Source organism: Balaenoptera physalus (genome assembly GCF_965194825.1).
Source record: "Balaenoptera physalus genome assembly, chromosome: 5".
NCBI classification, from domain to species: domain Eukaryota; kingdom Metazoa; phylum Chordata; class Mammalia; order Artiodactyla; family Balaenopteridae; genus Balaenoptera; species Balaenoptera physalus.
Genome location: NC_138884.1, coordinates 99,872,516 through 99,894,714, shown reverse-complemented (window position 1 = coordinate 99,894,714; position 22,199 = coordinate 99,872,516). Strand labels below are relative to the sequence as shown.

At 39.4% G+C, this 22,199-nt stretch overlaps 1 protein-coding gene across 2 annotated transcripts in view; it reads right to left on the bottom strand.

Moving 5' to 3' along the window:
• Positions 1 to 22,199, bottom strand: part of PPARGC1A (PPARG coactivator 1 alpha) — a 467,754-nt gene that overhangs the window by 285,902 nt on the left and 159,653 nt on the right. The window contains exon 1 of one of the 2 annotated variants that reach the window (XM_082462052.1): positions 13,463 to 14,282. The exons of the other annotated variant lie outside the window; for it this stretch is intronic. Coding sequence (XP_082318178.1) covers positions 13,463 to 13,531 — 69 coding nt within the window. The 5' untranslated portion in view covers positions 13,532 to 14,282. Of the gene's footprint in view, positions 1 to 13,462; positions 14,283 to 22,199 lie in introns of those variants that run through there. 2 annotated transcript variants of the gene reach the window in all.

Here is a 22,199-nt window from a genome sequence, read left to right as displayed (position 1 = left end):
TTTCTTTTGTATTTTCCTTCTCTTTGTCTTTTTTACCTACTTTGTCAGAGATTTTTTTCAAACGTGTTTTCCAACTCTTCTATTAAGTTTAATTTCTGCATTCATATTTTTATTTCCAAGAGCTCATTCTGGTTTTCTGAATGTTCTTTCCCATAGTGGCCTGTTCTTATATCTTGAATGAAATATATTCCCTTACCTCTCAAAATAAATTTAAGATTGTTTACAATGTTTTCCTCTGGCCTGCATAGCCTCCATTTGCTCCAATTATTTCTGTTTGTTTGTTTCTGTTTTAGTCTGTCTCTTTCATATTAGAATGCCTTCCAGCAACATCTGGTCATTCAAGAGTAAAACATCCAAGGCTGACTGGAAGTTCCAGGAGCGTGGAAAGGAGTTACAGGTGGTGGGCTTTCCCGCAGTATGGCATGGAGGAGAGTTATCTTTTCACAGGATGCATTTTTTATTGGACGGGTCAGTTTCCCCAGAAAGGAACCCTTCACTTTCCTCTCCAGCAGAGAATGAATCAAGGCATCAACACTTTGTAAGAGAAGAGAGAACTGGGGTCTCACTATTCAGTAGGCAGACTTTCACTTGAAACCTTCTTATTTTCATATTGCTTGTTACCTGTCCCACCACGGTGCCTGATTGTCCTCAAAACCCAGATCTTTTCTCAACTCTGTTCGGATATGAACTATTTGTTTTCTGCCTTCATATAGTGGAGAAGAGATCTGGTCTCTTTGCTCTTTCAGGATATCTTCAGCCTGTTCACCTATTTTCCATTCTACTTCTCACCCTCACCTTCTAAGACACTTGGCACATCCAATTCCTGAGCATTCCCAAAATTTGGCAATGCCAAACAGCCTGCTGTTTGCTGATTTCTCCCCCGAAAGCTAAAATTTCACTATTATTTTAATGCCGTGCCAAGTCATTTACTAGTTGTTTATTCTCTTTCAAGCCTTCAGACTCCAGTAGACAGTTCTGCACCAATGTCATCTCCTCTTTCATTCTCTTTGTCTTTCATTGTTTAAACCTTTTTTATGTCTTTATTGTCTTTTGCTGGGTTTCAGTTACCATATTTAATCCAAAGTATATTGTCCATGGTTTTCACTTAATATTCTATCAAAAGCATTCTCTCCCTACAGGAAATATGGAAAACACAATTTCTGATGGCTGTATCATGGTGTGTTTGACCAGCAACTTATAACTGGAAATTTAGAATGGGCCAGACTTTTATTATTATAAACGACATCAAAATAAACATCCTTTTACACGAAGTTTTATCTTTGTCACTGATAACTTCCTTAAGATCTATTTCTAGAATCACATTCAGTCAAGTTTTTAAATAATTTTAAGCTATTGATACATATTATATAGTTGATTTCTGGAAAGGTGGCAATAATTCACACTCTCCCCCAAAAGGCAGAGGTAGTAGTTACATGGGATTCATTCCACCATCACCAACATCATCACCAACCTAATTGTTTCTCAAAATCTTTATCAGTTGTGTCTCACTGTTGTTTTAATTTGAATTCCTCTACTGACAAATATGATTACAATTTTTTCATGTATTTATTGGTAACATATATCTCTTGTTAGTTGTTCTTGGACCAAACTCATTTTTTTGCAAGTGGAATATTAGGTTATTTCTTATTTATAATCTCTTAATTTGTTAAAGATATCAAGCCGTTTAGACCAGACTTGTCAAAATATTTTTCCATTTTATTATTTGTTGGGTTTTTGTTTATCACATTTCTGACATAGAGAATTTTTAAATTTTTACATTATCAAAATTATCACTCTTTTTCTTTAAGCCTAGAAAGCCTCACCATTTCAGAATCGGATAAATATTACCCTATATTTCCTCCTTTCATTTGTATGTTTTGAATTTTTTACATTTTACTCTTTCTCCCTGGAATTTAATATGTAGTTGTCTCTCCTATTAGTTAACCAGGTGGCTCAACACCATTTATTGCATAATTGTCAGTTCTTCAGCTAATATGTAGTCTAGCCTTGACCACATCTACCTCCTAAAACTCTTTTTTTTCACTAGAGTCTGTTTCTGGTCTATTTCAACCCCATTTGTCTGTTGATTCTTACTCCAGAGCATCCTGTTTTAATTACCATAACTTTACAACATTACAGTATCTACTAGAGAAAAGCCTGCTTTACTGCTCTTGTTTTGAAATATTTTTTAGCTCTTTCATCCTATTTACTCTTCAAGATTAACTTTAGATTCGTCAAGTTTCCAGAAAACAACAGTAGCACAATGATTTCAATTAGAATTACATTAAAAATGTATATTCATTTGAGAAGAGCTAACATGTTGACAGTATTCATTCCTCCTTTCTAAGAAAACGACTCCTTTTCCATTTATCCAACTCTTCTTTTATGTCTCCTGCTAAAATTTTACTGTTTTCTTCATACAGAATTACTCAATGAATTTATTTCTAGATAGTTTATATTTTAGTGCTATTCTGAATGATTTTAATCTTCATATTTTCTAACTGGTTATCACTACTACACCAGAAAGCTATTAATTTTTGTATATGTATTTTCTGTTGAATCAACTAACTCAACTCTCATTTTTAAAAATAATTTTCCAGTTTTTCTAAATATCTTTGCTTTCCTATATAGACAATAATTTTAGCTGATCATATACTTTTTTGTCTCTTTTTTTCTATATCTTACTTCTGTCCCATATATGAGTAAGTTGGTGTAAATGGGATTGTGAACAGCATTGTCATAATCCTGGTCTTAATGGAAACACCTTTACAATGAGAATAATAATTGCTGATTTTTACTGAGTGTTTTCTACATGCTAGCCACTTTGCCAAAGGATTTAGGTATATTATTTCCTTTAATTTTCAGAATCATTTTAGAGTAAAGTTACTATTGTAATCTCATTTTAAAGGTAGCGAAACTGAGGCTTTAAAGCAGAAATATATCCAAAGTTATCCAACTAGTCAATGGCAAAGCAGAATTCAACTTTACATTGGTTTGACTTCAGAGCTTATGTTTGTGTATAACTAATATTATATTCCAGAATTTCAAGTATGAGTTGGTGATAGGAGTTTTTAAGGATGACTAGGAGATTTTTTTTTTTTTTTAATTTTTGATTGAGAAAGGAGATGGGAGAGAGAAGAGTGGATTGATTTTAGGCAGATGAAACATAGACATAAAAAGTACAATAACAGTGCAAGAAAAGTGCAACATAAGATGCTTCTCCACAGTTCCTCAAGTTACCTGTGAACACCAAAACCAATTACTAACAAAAATAGTATATTTCAAAGACCAATGCATCTAAGAGTTCATTATTATTCCCACAAAAATAACAAAAGCTGTACTATGTAACCTCTTGACCATTTCAGTTTCCAAAAATTTCTAAAGAAAACATTTGGTTTCGTTACAAATGTAACGCTGAAATTGTGATTCATCCAAAAGGTGAGACTGAGGTGATGCATGCTGTTTAAGTCACATCTTGGCAAGGAGCTAAGTTGCAGGAGATGGTGTGCCTCCTTCTCCAATGTGAAAAAAGAAAAAGGAATCTAGCAATGTTCAAAATAAAGTCTTCAGAGTGTGACACAAAATTATGTATCTCTGCAGCATATCCCCAGAGAGTGGTAACTGTGTAATAGCCCTGCTGGATTCCCACCACTGCAAGAAGCCCATGCCTGCAGCCTGAGGGGCAGCATGGAGAAACATGAACATCTTGCTTTCTCACCAGACATTTTCATTGTAGGGTTGGGGAGGGGAACTCTTCCTCAGAAATGATTACCTAAAAGTTTTTAGCTTTAAATGTCACCCTTTTTTAGGAAGGGGACAATTGATTGAGGTTAATTAAGTATTAATTTAATAACAATTTTTTACAAGCTTCTGGAAAGCTTACCCTTGACCAGTGAAGAGAGAGGTAGCTGGATCTGAGCACACAAGCGCAGGACTGTACTTCGACTCAGGTTCTCGTCCTGGTTTTGCTGGGCAAGCCTCTTAAACCTGTCAGCCCTCAGTTTATACATTTGCCGATTGGTTATAATAACACGGTTGCCATTTCCTTCATAGGGCTTCTATGAGATTGAAAAAGGAGTATAAATGGATATGTGCTTTTGAAAACTGAAATACACTTGACATGTGTAAGGAAAGAAAGATCCAACAGCTTCCAGGATGCGCTCCCTATAGAGCAGTCCTATTTATCGCTCACCCGAACTCCTCTGAAAAAGACAAACGGTCATCAACAGTAATAGAGTTCTGCAGAGAGCCGGCCCGTTTCCATTTCGATTCAAAGCCCTGGAGGCGGCAAACTTTCAATCCAGGCACTACCCCAGAGTCTCCAGTAAATTTGTCTGTTTCCCCAATATATGTGGTGAGCATTTGACCAGAAGCATCAGGCTATGTCTGATCAGATTAGCCTATCAGGCGGAGATAATTACCATTTAAAGGCTAAAGGAGAAATGACCTATTTTACACGGACTTTGTGCGAGGCGCTAGGGAGAGATGTTGCGTGATTCCAGGACTACTTGGTAACTTCGCTTTGGTCACCACGTGGCTCCGTCTTCCCCTCAGTCCCTTTGGCCAGTCATTTCTTTATACACTGTACAGTGGCTCCGTGTACTGGGGACTGAACTTAAATTGAGCTTGAGACAGGGGCCATGGAGTGATTGAGGAGTGAATTAGATAGAAAATTGCAGCTTTTGTGCCCTAAGTGAGAATCACTGCATTCAACCAGCTGGTACAACTTGAGTATTTCTCACCTCTTTTGACATTTTTTTCAACAGGGGAACTTGATGTAAAACACATTTGTCTCTTTAGAGTCCAGAGCTGCTTTTTCCCCCTCAACCTTCTTTTAAGATCTGCCCTTTACAGCTCGAATGTTCTGTAGCCAACATCAGCGTGGATTGTGACCTATGTAAGCCAATGCTCAAGAAAGAGTTCGAGAAGGGAAGAGTCTAAGACTTAAAGTCAATGTTCACTGGGCCCCCATCAGAATAATCAGCTGTGAATGTGGCACACAGGAGTACAGGATGCCGAATGTAAAAGGCAGAGACACCACAGGGAGAATTTGTTTCTCGTATTGGTTTTTTGGGTTTTACACAAAACTATTCCCTTCCCAAGAGGTGCTTGAAATTGAGTCAAATTTGAAAACTGTAAAATCCCTGGATGCATTTATTAGCGTGTGTTCATTCATGCATAAGCACAATTGGTTGTCCTTGAACAGGCAGATGAGGGCACTGGTTATACACGGCGAACTTGATTTCAACACACATGACTTAAGCCTGCCCCGTGCCTGGTACTATGCTAGGCCCTGAGAGAAATAGGAAAATGAATAAGATTCAGATTCTGGCCTCTAGGGATTGATACATAACTCTGATCCAAGACAATGTAAGAAAACTCCTAGAAGAGAGACATCAAATGCTGTGGCAGCCTCCCTAACACACCTACAACTTTTTAAAATAAAGCCCCATGAGCATGGATTAGGTTAAGGATATGGCAAATGCCTCAGCAAGGCCTACTGCTCCATTCACAACCTGAAGCTACCCAGATGGAAAAGCCTCTCCCAGCATCACTGCCCATCACACCCCCTGACACAACAAGCCACCCTCCATCTTTCAAACATGTGCCAAATGTCTACTCTTCTAATTCTTTGTTCACAAGCCTCCCTCTGACCAGAGTGCCTTTTCACCCTCTTTACCACCTAGAAAGCCCTTACTCTTCCCCTAAGATCCAACTCAGTCATCTGTAGGGTGAAAATGAACAAGGAGATGTCATCCCAAGGTCTCTCCCAGCCTTTTATGTCAACGATATGTGAATTTAAGACATGCATCCAACAGTCCACATTCCTTGAACCATGAAGCCATTCCTGATGCCCTGGGGCATGATTCCTTTTGCTCTTCCAAACGTGCATCCCACATGCTCAAACTGCTACCAGAGCATCGAACATACTGAACTGTCATTGACTATTCGTTCATCCTTCCAAGTACAGTGGGTTCAACTAGAGGGCAGGACCTGCATCTTATTTCATTTTTATTTTCTTTAAGGAGTTACATGACCATAACTATGCGTTGACCACTATTTTTAAGTGCATTACATGTATTTATCCATTTAATCCTCACAACAAACCAATGAGATAGATTATTGATACTATCATTATCTCATTTGGCCCATGAAGGAAGTGAGATATAGAGTTTAAGTAACGTGCTCAAGGTCATACAGCTGGTAAGTAGTGATCCATGATACGAGCCTGCCTCTTAGTGCTACTTCATGCTGTTTTTATTTATCTTTGTACCCTCAGGACTTTGCCCAGAAGTGTAGTATTTAGAACGTGGAGCTCAATAAATGTGCAGTAGCTGATTAAATAAATGAGCAGATGACCGCTACTGGTTAGCTCTGGCTAGATCCTCTTGAAAAGTTCTAGACTATAGAAGCTAAAGGTAATTAGTGTATATACATATACACTAATATGTATAAAATGGATAACTAATACGAACCTGCTGTATAAAAAAAAAAGAAGCTAAAGATAATGAGCAGATTTGGAGAAGCTTCACAGAAACTCAAGAAGATGGAAATGAAGAATTATACCTAAGGATTTAAGTTGCTTAGCCTTGAGAAGCAAAAGCTGAAGGCTGCTTTCATAATGATCTTCAAGGCCAGGAAGGCTGATTCCTGAGGACAGTGACTGAGCTGTTTTTCCCCACCTCCAGGGAGGATGAAGGAGCAGGTACTGTCCTCAGCTGCAATGGGAGCAGTTTAAATCCAACACAAGGAAGAATTCCCTTAGCTTAAGAATCATTTGTTAGACCCAGGGATGAGTTATGGACAGAAGCTATAGAAGGTCATCTGTCTTCAGCATTTTGGACTTGCTTCTGCTCAGAGCGAGGAACACAGAGGGTGAAAACAAACAATGACATGTCATCTCAAGGTCTCTTTGAGCCTTATAAATCGATGACATTTGAATCTAAGAAATACGTCACTTTACCTTCCTGGACCAAATGAATGAATGAATGAATGAGTCCCAAATAATTTAAAAGGCAACAAAAAATTATAACCAGCAGAAAAAGAGGTCTTCTCAAACATACTACTGTGCCAGAAATGTAACAATACAAGAAAAACAGAACTTGTTTTCTGATAAACCTAAACTCTTACAGTTTCTACATTCAAACCATTTCTTGCTAGGTCCATCATACTCCTGACATAAAGTTAGAACTGGTCAGTCTATATCCTCGGGTAATGCTTTTACCCCATCATCACAGTTTGCTCATTTGATAGATGACATTAGTATCTTGAAGCAGATTTCTCTAAATATCACGTAAACTCAAAATACGAACCACTATTCCATCGATACCAATGTAAGGTATATCCAACATAAAGAAATGAATCCTTTCCTGAGAGGAGGAAACAACCTCACACATACTTTTTTCCCTTCCGACATGGAAACTGAAACACAAAATAGCAATGGAATTGGAAGGGAAGGTAGAGAGTAGCATGAAACTATTTTTGTATTTGGTATTATTTCAAAGATACAATTCTACTTTATTTTCCATTATTAGAGATAAAAATCTTACATTCTGTCTAATGCTTTACATTAGACAAATTCTTTTAAACACACATTATTTTACCTGGGAAGTGGGTATTTTGTTTTGTTTACAGAGGACGAAACATCTCAGAAGAGGGACTTGCCTGAGGTCACACATCTAAGTCTAGTTGCCCTTCCCCAGTCAGGCCCTCTAGTTTCCAGGCCTATCATCTCCCACACATCACGGACTGCTGGGCACTGGACTGGCCTTGCTAGAGGCCTCCTTCACCATATGCAACCTCTTTTGGGAGCTATGAAGTTGGCCTGTCCCACCTTGAGAAACTCAGGCCAATAACCTTAGGAGACCCATTGAACCCAGAGACACGTACAAGAGACTGTTCTATCTGCCCCGAGTAGAGCATCTCCACCACCAGTGAAGCAGCAGAGCCCGGATTCTAACTCAGGGTTTCACTACTTGCAAATTGCAGTCCTTAAAAACCCAGCTCAAATGTCATCTATTCTGTGAACTCATCCCTGGCCCGTAGCTCCATGCAAACGGACATAATCCTAAGTGCTTTCAAGCTCTGGAGCCAGGCTGCTTTGGCCTAGGCTCCATGGACTGGTTAAGTGATCTCAACCTCTCTGAAACTTCCTCACCTTCACCATGAGGATATGACTCGTATCTCTCTAATGTCGCGATGGTGAAGATTCTGCGAGTTAATATGACAAATGCTTAAAAAACAGCTCTTGGCACAAAGTAAGCTCTTGGTAATTGTTCAATATTCTTGATATTATTACCTTCTCTGGGTTTTCTGAGTCCTCATGAGGTTTTGTTTATCCTTCTGGTATAAAACACTATATTATTCATATTTCTTATAACTCTCCTCCACTATTTTGTTAGTCATTATCCAGCCCATCACGAGCCGAGAGACCACCTTCTTTTCTGGCAATCTTTTCAGGTGATGTCACTGATATCCACTTAGCCACCCTAAAGAGTCATTGGACTCTCCACACCCTCATTCCCTGCATCAATCGATCACCAAATCCAGAGGCCCCTGTCCTCTAGATTTTTCCGAATCTACCCTTCCATCTCCTTCTTACTTCCACAGTCTGCCAGCCCTCATTTAAAGTGGTGAAGCAGCTTCTTAACTGGGTTTCTGGCCTCTAGTCTTGTTACAGTCTAATTTATCTTCCACACTGAAGCCAGAATGATGTCTTTAAAAAATGTTGATCCCTATCTTATGCCTCTGTTTAAAGCCCATCGATGGCTCTCCACTGCTGTTTGAAGCTGTTTGGTCTGACCATGCAGGAACTGTCTCCTTCCTGCCCCTTATCTGCATCACTCCTGCCTCACCCTGAAAGGCTGGCACCAAAAGACAACTGGCTCCTCCTGCCTCTGATATGTTCTTTATTTTGGCCTAAACACTCTTCCGAGTTCTTTGTCTGGCTTAAGTCCTTCTCTTTGTTTAATTAGCACCAGTATCACCCCCTCCATGGAACCCCTTAGACGGATCAGAGGCCACTCCTCAGTGCTTCCGTGATACACGGAGCGTTCTGTGGCTATTCTATAATCATGATGACCTGCTGTGCTCTCCCCACCATGACCTCAAGTTCAAGGGCAATGTCTCCAGTCACTGTCTCACTCACATAAGTATGGATGTGCTTTGCACTCAGTACCTATTCAAAAAAATGCTAAATGGCTGATCTCATTAAATAGGTAATAGATCCAGATGACACGTATACTGCACACTATGGGGCACTAAACAGTACTTAACTGAAGGGTTCTTCTAAGGGCTTTTCATGAATTGACTCACTTAATCCCCACAACAACCTTAGAACGTAGCTGGGATAATTATCTCTATCTTATAGGTGAGGAAACTGAAGCACAGAGAGGTTAGAAATGTTACCAGTGTGACATAGTTAGAAACTGATGACACCAAGGTTGGAACCCAGAAGTCTGACTCTAGATCCCATGTTCTTAACCCTTATGCCATTGTTCCTGTCAGATATGGGTACCATGATAAATAAAGATATCTAAACAGACACAGATAATATATTCTAGTTCCAATTCTACAGGTGGGAAAGTTGAGACATTGGAATTTCATGGAGAAGCGATCCAGGGAAATGGAAGAAAGCTAAACAGGGAGATTACCATCTTTGCTCCTCACTAACCAGCAGTAGAACTCAGCTCAGTCAGCCTTGCTCAGCCTTAGTTCTTCAAGTCTAAAATCAGGGCCTTGGGGCCACATTACACCTTAGCTTTTTTCCAGATCAAATTTGCAATTCCCTTCAGTTAGGCAAACATCATCAGGGTTAAGTGTGTGTCAGGCTCAGTGCTAAGGGCAGAGACACAGAGACAAACGAGATGTGTCTCTGCCCTTGAGGAATTTGTCTTCTTGTGAGGGAGATGGACACAGACAGACAACATTGACAGAGGAGTTCACAATGGCCACACCACTATTACATTGGTTATTTTCAAGGGAACCACCCCAAGATAAAACATTACCCAGAAATGAGCCATTTGCCCCTCCATAATGTCTTTCAACTGACCATTGCCCAGAGCAATGAAGCATTGGTGTCTCCTCCCATCCTCTCTCCAATGCCCTACTCAAGCATAATCACCTCGGTTTACAAGTGAAGAAGCAAAGGTGCTGCCTTAAGTAAGTTTGCCAGTAGCCGGATGGTTACCTGGTGGCCGAAGCCCCTGCCATCTTGGTTCCCAGCTTCTCCCAGAGCTGAAGTGGGCCATGGGCAACAGGAGCATTAACCCTGACACAGCTGCTGTTGGTTTTCCGGTACAGGTTATAAGCTTAAAAGGATTTTTAGATTTACAGTTGATTCTAGAAATTGTATCTAGCTCATTTTCAACTCCATGGGTAAGCTGGTTCATTTAAGGCAAACAGCATCCAATTAAAATACATTCTGGAGAAATGAGTGAGCAAGGCATTTTTGCCCAACTCTTAATTTATTTACAAAAAAAAAAAAAAAACTATCGGGATTTCTCAAGGACCAAATCCCATCACAACATTGTGAGATGAGATAGTTAAAATATGTATGATCAAAATGTAATTTGAAAATACACTCTGAGAGGCAGCCTTGTATAAGAGTACAGGATTTGGGGCCAGTCTGAGTGGGCCCACATCTCTTTTCGTCATCTCAGTAGGTATGTAACCTTGAGCATGTTCCTCAGTTTCCTTGAGCTGAGCCTCAGTTTCCCCATCTGCATAAGATGAATAAATAATATCTGTCAGAGTACTTGTAAGAATTAGAAATGCAGCTTAGTGCCTGGTAGAGAGTAAGGGTTAAAAAAATCAACTATTAAAAAACATTTTATTAAAGTCTTAATGATTCAGAGATTGATTATTCCATTAGAAGATCGTCACGCTTTTTCCCTTTCTTTCTCTTTCTTCCTGCCTGCCCACGTCACAGCTGCTCATAAGCTATTATTCCATGAGATAAAAAATGAGATAAAATTCAATTCAGATGGTACAGCAAAGTGGGAAAACCACAGGCACTGGAGTCAAACAGGACTGGACTTGAAGACTGGATGGCTTTGGACAGGTTAGGTCTTAATTTCTTCATCTGTAAAAGGGGGTAATCATATGTACCTTCTAGGCTTCTTAGGAATGTTGGAGTGTGTGTATGTGGACAAAATATTTAAACTAGGAACATGAAATCCAAATGTTTCTGTAAAAAAGCATGTGTCCTATCAATGGTAGCGTCCCATGAACCTTTAGGTTAGTCATTTCCCAAAAGGCAGATAATGAAAATATTCTCTCTTCTCCTTGCCTCCAAAGATGCGATCCTGTTCAACACACACACACACACACACACACACACACACAGACGCACACACATGTGCATGGGCGCACACACATACATGGGACACTGTGATTGGTAAATAGTAGTTAGTTAGATAAAGAAGTATTGAATCAGTTTCTACAAGAAATGTAGTACTAAAGCTAAATTAAAGTTTCAGTATCAATCACAGTTTGTTTTTAAATTGTCCCCAACTCCATCACTACCATGGAGGGTCAAAAGAAGTCACTTTCACGACAAAGGTCTTACATCTAATGCCATCAAATTTCATTGCCTCCTTTAGGGACAGCTTAAATATCAGCTGAAGTGGGGTGACTCCGTGCATGTGGGGACCCATCATGACAACACAGATGGCTGGACAGTGTGGGCAGCAGGCAGGCCTCACTGTGGGTAGAGCTCCAGAAGCAGAGTAGCAGGGGCTGACACACCGTGACACACAATGCCACGCATGGCCAAGAGTCAGGGAGGCCAAATGGGAGCCTGGGATGTCCTTCCCATAACCGTGACCTCCAGGAGCTGTAGGGAGAGCTTTGGTTACCATAATGGAAATGGCAAGGGTCAACTTGAACACAACCACATCTTTGGAGGCAAGGAGCAGAGAGAATATTTTCATTATCTGCCTTTTGGGAAATGACTAACCTAAAGGTTCATGGGACGCTACCATTGATAGGACACATGCTTTTTTACAGAAACATTTGGATTTCATGTTCCTAGTTTAAATATTTTGTCCACAGAGATCTCTGAGTCATCTCCTCACATGCCTCCTTCCTTCATCCTCCTTTGAAATGAAGACTATATATAAGATGCCAACTCTCTAAAGGAAAACACATAAACAAAAGACAAAAATCCGAAAGTCACATCAATATACCATAAAATATCTGAATATTTGTTTAGAACCCCTGGGGACCTACCACGTGACATTCTCAAAGTAGCATGCAGAGATTTATTTGTATGCCTTCCTGCTTCCTAAATAACACTCCCACTCAAAGTGGAAGGACTCCAATTTCATGACAGGCTGGAGGAGGTTATTTTCTGAAGCTCCTTACTTAAAACATCACATGGCTTAGAACAGAACATACCTGTTAATATCAGTATTACATTTCACTGAAATTTCAATCGCAAAGGAGACTCTTATGAAAAGTTTCCCTCCTTTTATAAAACGGGACAATTATTTTTAAAAATTGATGTTGAAAATCAACTCATCCTGAATCACCATTTTTGTAGGAAACTGTCTGCTATAGACAAAATGGAAAATCACAGTTGCACTTTATCCAACACCACCCATAAGAAATGCTTCACGCACGGAAGTGTTCTTTTTCCATAAGGAGCAGCATTAGAAAAAAAAAAACCAAACCTCTGGCATCACTCTTCAATATTGTTGTCTAATTAAATGGCAATGGAGTGGATGCGTAAAAATATGCATTAGAGGTGTGTAATGTGTAATGTGAAGAAGAGTAATCAAAGCCATTCAACAGGATTTAGGAAGGGATTTCAGTTGGCAGCTTATGAGACAGGAGCATATAATTTTGCTAATTTGAAATAGGTATTGTAACGTATAAACATTATTGCTTTGCATATTTTAATGAAAACTGCCTCTACACCAAAATGAATCCTTTAGCTTGAACTTTCTGCATACCACAGAGCTTCTACCTATTATGAGTTCAGCATAAATAAGAAAGGCACGCAAGCCGCATTAAAAGAATGGTCACCTCATTAAAATAGGTTAAAACCAAGCCCCTTATTCCAAGCTACTATAACACTATAAAGTAAGTCTGGTGACAGGTGTTGTATTAAATTTTTATGTTGCAATGAACTTGAACTCACACAAACCAAATCTTCATGCTTCCTTTGATATACACCTGCAACTTGTTAATTCAAGGGGCTTTATTAAGAAAGTATAAATTTAGCAACATCTATAGATTTGTAAAACTCTATTAGCTTGCTCAAGAATCTAGAGGAAATTCATTTGGAATCTTATTTGCATGGTTTACAAAGAAATGAAAACTAATGATGACTTTTCCCAAATGGATGTGTCTGCAGATAACGCATTTGTGCAAACAGACTGATGTGAATTACCCAGACTTGAGCTAAAAGAGTTGAGAGACAGCTCTGGGTCCATCTGGGGCTGAGGACATCACTTACCTGCCAGCTCGCTTCTCGCTGAAGTCCTTTTTTCCAGTCTTCTTCCAGCCTGGGGGAGGTCTCATCCATTGCTGGTGCTGCTTGCACAAACTGGATTCGCCCGTGGCTGTTACTCTTTCGTTGCAAGCCTTTACCAAAGCGGCAGCGAGGGCAGTTCAGGGGCAGACTGTCATGGAGAAAATGCCATGCCAGAGGATGAGGGATCAGGCAGGAAGAAGCCACGCGGGAACAAATTTGGGATACACGGGGCTACCCTGACAGCTGCCAAATGGCCAGGCAAGAGGCCAGCTCAGCCACTGAGCGTCCAGAGATTAGGAACAACCAAGCTCCAGGGTCAGTGGACAATGGGTCATTCTTATGTTTCTGGCATAAAGGTCAGAGGAGGGAAGTGTGAAGGCATGCTCTATGACCTAGAAATATGCATATCTATGTGTGCACCTGTCTTTTCCTCATCCCCAAACACACACACACACACACACACACACACACACACTCTCACAGCAGGATTTGCATTGTTCTGCAGGGTTGCATCAGTGGGCCGGAGTATCCTAGAAGAAATAAGCTACTTTACATAGAAGCAACACATTTCATGTGAGCACATCTCCCTCAACACCGGATGAATCACTCAGCAGCCAGTAAATATGAATAATAGCAAGTCCCTTTGGGGGAAAATAGACTTTTCCTATAGTCGAATCCTGAGTGTCTACAGTCTCTGGTTTCCCTCCTCTAGGAAGTTCTGTGGCAGGCATTTAAACTGAACATGGACCTCAACCCTTTACCCAAACCATTAGCCAAAATGACCAGAGGCTTCAGTTTGGATGGACTCCTCAATATTTGGGGCTCAACGAAGCCAAACCCAACCAAACTCTGCCCTGTTCCATTACTATTTCTCACACAGAATGATACTCCCTCCTGCTATTCAAAACTGATCACCTACAGTTTTAAGAGAGGTGCTACTGCCAATGGCACCTGCTTCTTTCTGTTAAAACAGTGGTTATCAAACTTGGCTTCACAACAGAATCAACCGGAAAGATTGTGAAAATACTGTTACAGGAGCCTCACCCCTAGACATTCTGATTTAATTGGTCTAGGATAGGGCCCAAGACAATGCTATATTTTTTTAAATCCCACTGGATGATTCTATTGAGTGCCCAGGATTAGAATCACAAAACTCAGTGTTGAGTATCATTTAAGGTTTCTCTAATCTAATCACTCAGCTGATGCCTGAATCCCCAAGATCCTGCCAATACCCATGTGAACAATGTTCTTACCACCAATGACAGTAAACTCACTACCTCCCAAGACAGTCCAATTCCATGGTTAATTGTTCTGTCCCACAGTGAATTGATATCCTTCTCCCTGCAACTTCCATGGCTGTACTGTTACTTAATTCCATAAAGAATACTAAAGCCTATTCTGTAAGACAACCTTTCAGAGATCCAAAGACAGTAGCAGCCCATGCCCTCAAACCACTGCTAAAGTGTCTCTTTTCCAAGTTAGATCTTGCTAGTTTCTTCAGCAAACCATGGAAGATGGTTTCAGGTAAACTCTCCATCCTGGATGCCAGCCTCAAAATATATTTCACTATCTCTAGTGATAGTGATTCTAATATTCCAGAAGTGATTGTAATATCCCCGCTATGGTCTATCATTGCACATAGAGCCTAATAATCACATGCTTTATTTTAAAAATCCTCACACTAACAACCAACATAATAATAAGAGCAGCCAGCATTTACTGAGCACGGACCTACACACCCGGTACTGCAAGTACTTTATTAACCTTACATCATTTATCGTTTATGAATATACTGTGAAGTCATCATTTTGCTCCTGATTTACAGTGAAAAGTCCAAGACAGACAAAGATATTTGCCTAGGTGATGGGTCAGATGGTAGCCCAGATGTGACCCCAAGGCCTGCGTTCTCCACCTCTACTTCATGTTAGTCAGTCCCTTTCACTGATGCAGTCCCAGGTCCCATTGGCTATTTTGACAACCACACCTCACTGATATGGGTCACAGTCAATTAGTACACTGAGGTTTGCTCTCATCTTCAGATTATATATGAACATGTTATGTAGGCTACAAATTGCCGTACAGGCCTAACTTGACATTGTTATCCCTTTAATAATTACAAGACTGTACCTTCCACCTCTAGCAAAGCAGAGAAATGCAAAATCGCTCATTTACTTGCTCAGCTCCTCTCTTCCATCCATAATATTCAGACGGTTCTTCAGAGGTTACCCTGAAGGGTAAGAGAGAAAGGCCAGAGGAGAAAGGGTCCAGAAAATTTCCCCAGAGACTAGACTCACTGGAAGCCTCACCAATCACCTGTTCTTCCCCATTTCCTCTAAATTCTACCAAGAGCACTCCATAAGGAAAACTGGGGGCAATTAGTTTTACCAGTTGAATCACATCATCTTCAAGGTAGCTGACTCAGTTCTTATGGAAGGCAGTACACAAAGTGGTTGAACAGATAGGCTTTGGAGTCAGACAGACCAAGGTGTGAGTAGCAGCTCCATTATTATCTGGTTCTATATCCCTAGGCAGGTCACCTAATACTTCTGAACCTTAGTTTCCATGTCTGTAAAAGGGAAGTATTATTGTCTCAAGCATATTTTTGTTCATCAATATCTGATTCCCATTTGTCCCAGGGACACAGCAAGATGGCATTTCCTTAAACCCCCTAAAATTAGCCTTAATCACATGTCTTGTTTCGGCCAATAACATGTAAGAAAAGTGATGGCTATCACTTCTCAGAGGGAGACCTTAATCACCAGCTCTTGGCTCCTAGCCAACTCTTCCCCTACTGCAGTGATTGCACATGTTGATAAGACATGCCTTAACATCGAAGCGGACTAGAATGCTGAGCCAACTCATGGAGGACAGTTGTCCTGGAGAGTCACCTGGACAAAAAACAGGCATTATGTGAAGAAGAAATAAACCTCAGGGTTATTTGTTTCCACAGCGTAACCTAGCCTACCCTGACCAATACACTGTCCTTACCATAGAGTCATTATAAGAATCAAATGAAATAATCTCACTAGAGCATTATCATGAGCATCGAGTAAGTCTGCAATATTATTTTATTTTAAATAAATTCCATTACAAGTCAGTCTGTTCTACCCACGTCCCACATAATCCACTATTTCCTCCTTCTTTTACAGCCTGGGTTTTTCCTGCTCATAAGATAGTAGCATTAAGTGTGGCAATTTCCATAGATGATGTAGAAATATGAATTTTAAAAAGGAAGGGTAAAAGTGTTCAATAATGCAGCGTCACTCTGTCTCGGAAAGCAAACTCAGAATAGCATGACTTTAATGCCACTTATCATTTAGCAAGGAAATTAATGAAAGCAAAATGAAGTCTCAAATACTAAATGTAGCTCAGTATGAATTCACTACTGATAAAATAAAGTGCACGCCTTCAAAATGTAAACATAATGAGAACATACAGGAATACGGGAGCTTATTAAATAGCATAGCTTTTATTCATGATTCTTAAATCAAGCAATCAAAAAAGAATTCATTTTGTTTCTTTCTTTGTAAATATTTTCATTAAAGGAAGGTTCAACTATGAAAATAAAGTGTAAGGAAAGCATATATAACACGTTAGCCAAATTGCAACGCTGACATTTCAAGACACAAACTCAAACCTGCTTTGGGACACCGCTGGGAGAGTCTTTTTTCTTTTTTTTCTCAATGTTTTGCAAATGCAAACGCTAAAAACTATGCCCTGTGTCATGAGTTGAATTGTGTCTTCTCAAAAAGATAGGATGGAATCCTACCCCTAGAACCTCAGAATGTGATCTTATTTGGGCACAGTGTCTTTACACAGGTAATCAAGCTAAAACAAAGTCATTAGGGTGGGTCTTAATCCAACCTGACTGGTGTTCTTATAAAAAGGGGAAAATGTGGACACAAAGACAAATGCACACAGGTAGAAAGCCATGTGAAAATGAAGGCAGAGATTGGGGTGATGCGTCTACATGCCAAGGATTGCTGGCAAATCATTATTTTTCCTTCAATATAAGCAGCTTATTGAGAACATGCTAACTAATAAGAAATAGAATGAGTTTTAGAATTTGTAACATTTTCCTTAAGGAAAAGTTATATAAAAAAATAAAAAAGGAAACATCTCTACAAAATGCATCAGTCAGTCCTCCCTTGATTTTAAGGAAAATTCCTTTAACTAATAGAATAAATATGGGTTAATACTTCATTTTTAAGAATCAAAGGACTAGAAAATAAAGAGTTTTCTAAGTGACTGAAGCCATACATTCCACAGAGTTCTATGATGGCAGAATATGGCACTTTCACCTGCTCTATGGGATGCAGGTATTTGGTCTAGAGGAGAAAATGAAAGAAAGCCTGGGTGGGGAGAGCAGGGGGACATTGATGAAAATAAGTACAGAGCCAAGGAGTCCCCAGGTGTGGAAGGAACTGATGGTCTTTCACCCACCAATAGGATTTTGTACACACTTTCACTTAACACCTGGGCTAGAATTTTTATGAGTTCCTACCATCCATTTTATTATACATTCTCACTTTAAATCCATTCTCAATGAAATTTTCCAAGACGTTTTCCCACAAACTTTTACTTCTGTTTTTGCTATCTTTTTTTTATTAGAAGCTAATAGTAAGGTGTTTACCTTCAGAACTTTGCTTCACAAAAAAACGACAATAATGTATCAAATCCACAACACCAGAGGTGTCTGGATATTAACTCTCACAAAACAAAATAAATACAAACAAACAAAAACAGGTGTCATAAGAGTGATAAATCTGAAAAGGATGAACTTTGGTAGTGCAGTCATAATTTGGAAAGAAAAAAAATAGAACATTGGTTTCCAGTTCACTGTTTCACTGGAATAATTAATGCTAATCATTCCCTCTGTAAAATATCTACACTGAACTACAGTGATGCCCACAGGACAGTGGAAAATAAAGCACTGTGGCTAGGAGAATATTCTCTTGTGCACCTATGTGCTTTGGCTCCCATGTGGCTGAGTTGTATGCTTATCAAGATTCATTTGTGTTTGTTCCCAACCCTATTTATACCAGTTGTGACTGTTAATGTAATTACATAATTTAATTAAATAATATAGCTATAAAATATGAGTTTCAATGGAAAGGGAGTTGTTGCTCTCATAAAACTAGTCAAATGCTTTGGAAAGACCCAATAAAGAAAAGTTGCTTTAAAAATATTGTTGTTGCAGGGGCAGGGATTATAAAGGTCTGCACAGATTCTACTCAGGTTACTGGTCACTGCCTTAAAATTCTTAATTCACTTTAAAGAAATTGAAACTGGAATTTGTAGAGGTTCCTCCAGGGATATAGCTTACACAAAAAAAAGACTCCAAAATTCCACTCTGTGGACCCCTACTTAGAGAAAAGGCCTTAGCTCCACAGCAATACACTGAGGAATAAATGTGCATTTATGGATTTTGAGCAAAAGTCAAATTTTTGTGTAGGTATATGATTTATGATCCCCCAACTTAATCAACTTACGTGATTAATCAGTCAACAACCATTTTCAATCATATGGAGTAAGAAGGTAAACTAGAAAGCACCTTTTCTTAATCGACTCCTCGTGAACAGAGATAGAAAGCAATAGACTCAAATATTCAAACCAAGAAACAGAATCCATTTCAATACCTAAATCTACTTATATCACTTAAGTGAGAAACAGCCTGGCTCTAACTATAAACATTAATCATTGTATAAATCTGAGCCACGTAGACTCCTATTAATTAGTGCATAGCATCCCCATGTCTTCCTATAACCGTGTAATAATACCAACTGCCTATAATCAAAAGGATTTAGTAGACTTTTATTGATGGAAATCAGATGATTTCATCCACAGTGTCTGAATCACTTTGATATGTTTGAGCCCGAAGCAAAATAATGTAATAAAAAGCAACATACAGATGAGAACCTCATATGAGTCTGTCGCTGACTTGAGAAGAATCAAATCTAAGTCCGACCAGGTGAAGACATTCCATACATCATCCTTCCAATTCAATATAAAAATAATATTTCCCCTTCCAGTATGTTTATGTACTGTTCCTGACTTTGTGAGATCCGGGACATCGAGAGAGCCCGTAGACACAGAGCGTTGCCTTAGCAAATGGTACGCACAGCAGAGATGAATTACAGAATATTTCCTTGAAAGAGATTACTTTAAAGACTAACTGAAAGTCATAAACCCCCAGAAGTTATAACCAATAGACTCACGAGTAGAGTGGGAAGGTAGATCTTATGAGTAGGATGAATGAATGAGAAATAGGCTATGTGGTAGGCTGGAAACATCATTCATTCCCTCTTCCTCCTCACCCCCCAAAAAGGGTCCTCCAGTAGACTGCCATGGGGCTAAAATGTCACCAGTCATATCTTTTGATTTTAAAAACTTTTCTGTCACTGTCTATGATATTGCATATACTCCTAGGAGGGGCCACCTAAAGCTTTATCTCCTAACACTTTGTCACAAGTTATTTTTCAGTTCAGCTTAGAGAGTAAGACTCTTTGCAACTAGGCAAGAAATGAAGATGGAGGCCAGAGGAACCTCAGAAGAGGAGAAGGGTTTAGAACCGAGGAAGTGAGGGATTGCCAGAGCCCCTCAGGCACAAATAACTTTAAAAAATATAAATTCAAAGACTCATGAAAATTGCCTTTACTAACCACCAGATTCTTGGAAGATTATTAAAAGTTATCTAATTGGTTTAGAGATTTGTAACATACACCTAGGTTCTCATTGCTGTTAAAAAATATAACGTTGGAAAAATATAATGCCGATATAACTTGGTGGGGGCAGGAAGGGGGTTCATCTCTTCCCTCTTCATTTACTCCTAATACTCACATCTGAATGCCAGGGGAACCTCAGATACAGTTCAAGAATTTCAAAATACGACGGAATCAGAATGGGAATTTAGTTAGTAGGTGGGCTAAGGACTCAAAGTGTACAGACCAACATCACCTAGGGGCTTGGCAGAAATGCAGAATCTCATGCCCCACTCCAGATCTACAGAATCTATTTGCATTTTATCAAGGCTGATTCATTAAATTTAGGAAACAAAGGAAGAATTATCTGGAAGGTGCATTTGCATAGCAAGCTTTATTTATTTTTTCTTAACTTAGAGCACAGGTTTAGAGTAACTGAGGAACAGAATAACTGATAAATGTTACATGGAAGAATTGAGCCCCCTACTAAGAAACTGCTTGATGCTGCCTCTGGAGAATCTTCTCAGTGATCTCACTTTCAAAATTCTGTAAGGATCTTTATAAGCATGATCCAACAGGTGTGACGGGCAGGACTTCCACCCTTAAATCACTCAACAACCTCAGTGTGCGTGACTATTCCACTTACTAGCTCAGAAAAACAGCTGATGACAAGTGAATGACACCTCCTCTGGACATTTAGATGACTGATTTTGTATAAATCAATATTGAGTGCCACAAAATGTCAGAAAATACCAAATGGGGAGAAAAGAATCAATAGATAACCCTGGAATTGAATGAGTGATGAATAATCTTTACCAACTAAAATAAATTAAACCAGGAAAAGCAAATTAAAGTAACATCAAGAATCTGGCTCAAAACCACAAAAAACCAATATAATTTAGAGGTAAGACCACTCGTGACAAACATGCTGTTCATTTTTTTTTTCCAGAAAAGCATTATGACAGGAACTACAAAATAAGAGCTAAATTTGTACCTTCTAGCTTGTCTGAACAGCCATAATTTTTTAAGGTTCTACAACAAATAAACTCCAATTTGCAGATGCAGACCATGCGATAACCTAGCAACCATGAAACTGAGCACACGTTTGATTAACACTTTTGGGTTCTAGGGGACAGGGGTAGGGAGACAAATTCTGTAATTTATTTAATTCATTTTAGATTTCAAACATGCCTCTTAGAGCTATCAAATAAACCATAAATTAACAGACAGACCAAATGTCAGAATTCAAATCCAAATGTTTTTCTTAGTCCTAAACTGGCATGAGAGATAAATCCAGGCCTGTAACAGAAATCAAGATAAATGTCTTTCTTCATAACTAAACAGATGCAAAGTGGTTTTTCACATTATTTTGTAGCTCTTGGATTCTAAGATCATGAACTAAACACCTAATATGTGCTAGGAACAGTGCTGGGTATTAGAGATGAGAGGTGAGGAACACACATCCTTGCCCTCATGTGAGGGAGACAGCCAGGTAAGCAAATCATCTCAGTCAGCCACAGTAATATCTGAACATGGAGAAGGAAGGATGCTGGCATTGCCCCAGGGATCCATCCATCCCAACCCCCTATGCCGACCTAGCTCAACGCCAGGAGGTCCGCTCCTGTTGCCGTGTCCTTGGAGAAGGCAACGTGGAGACCCTGCCCCAAACCTGAGTATATAACCTAGGCTTAAGGTTTTTGGTGGTGATGTTTTTAAAGCAAATAGTTTCTGAAAGGTCTCTACAGGAACACAGACCACAGCACCAACAAGACTTCACAGCACTCTGACCCATGAATTCTTTTTTCTTTTTAGATTCATTTCCAAATCCAAATATCCATGGACACCTACAGGACAGACACCCACACAGACAAACTCTCCTCTGCTAGGTTCCAGTCAATGATTTGTATAAACAGAGAAATTTGGGGACAAGGGGTTTTCTGACCTAATATCCCCAAGGTGTCTAAATTCGTACTTTCTAGCTTCTGTCTAAACAGCCATGATTTATCTAAGGGAGCCAA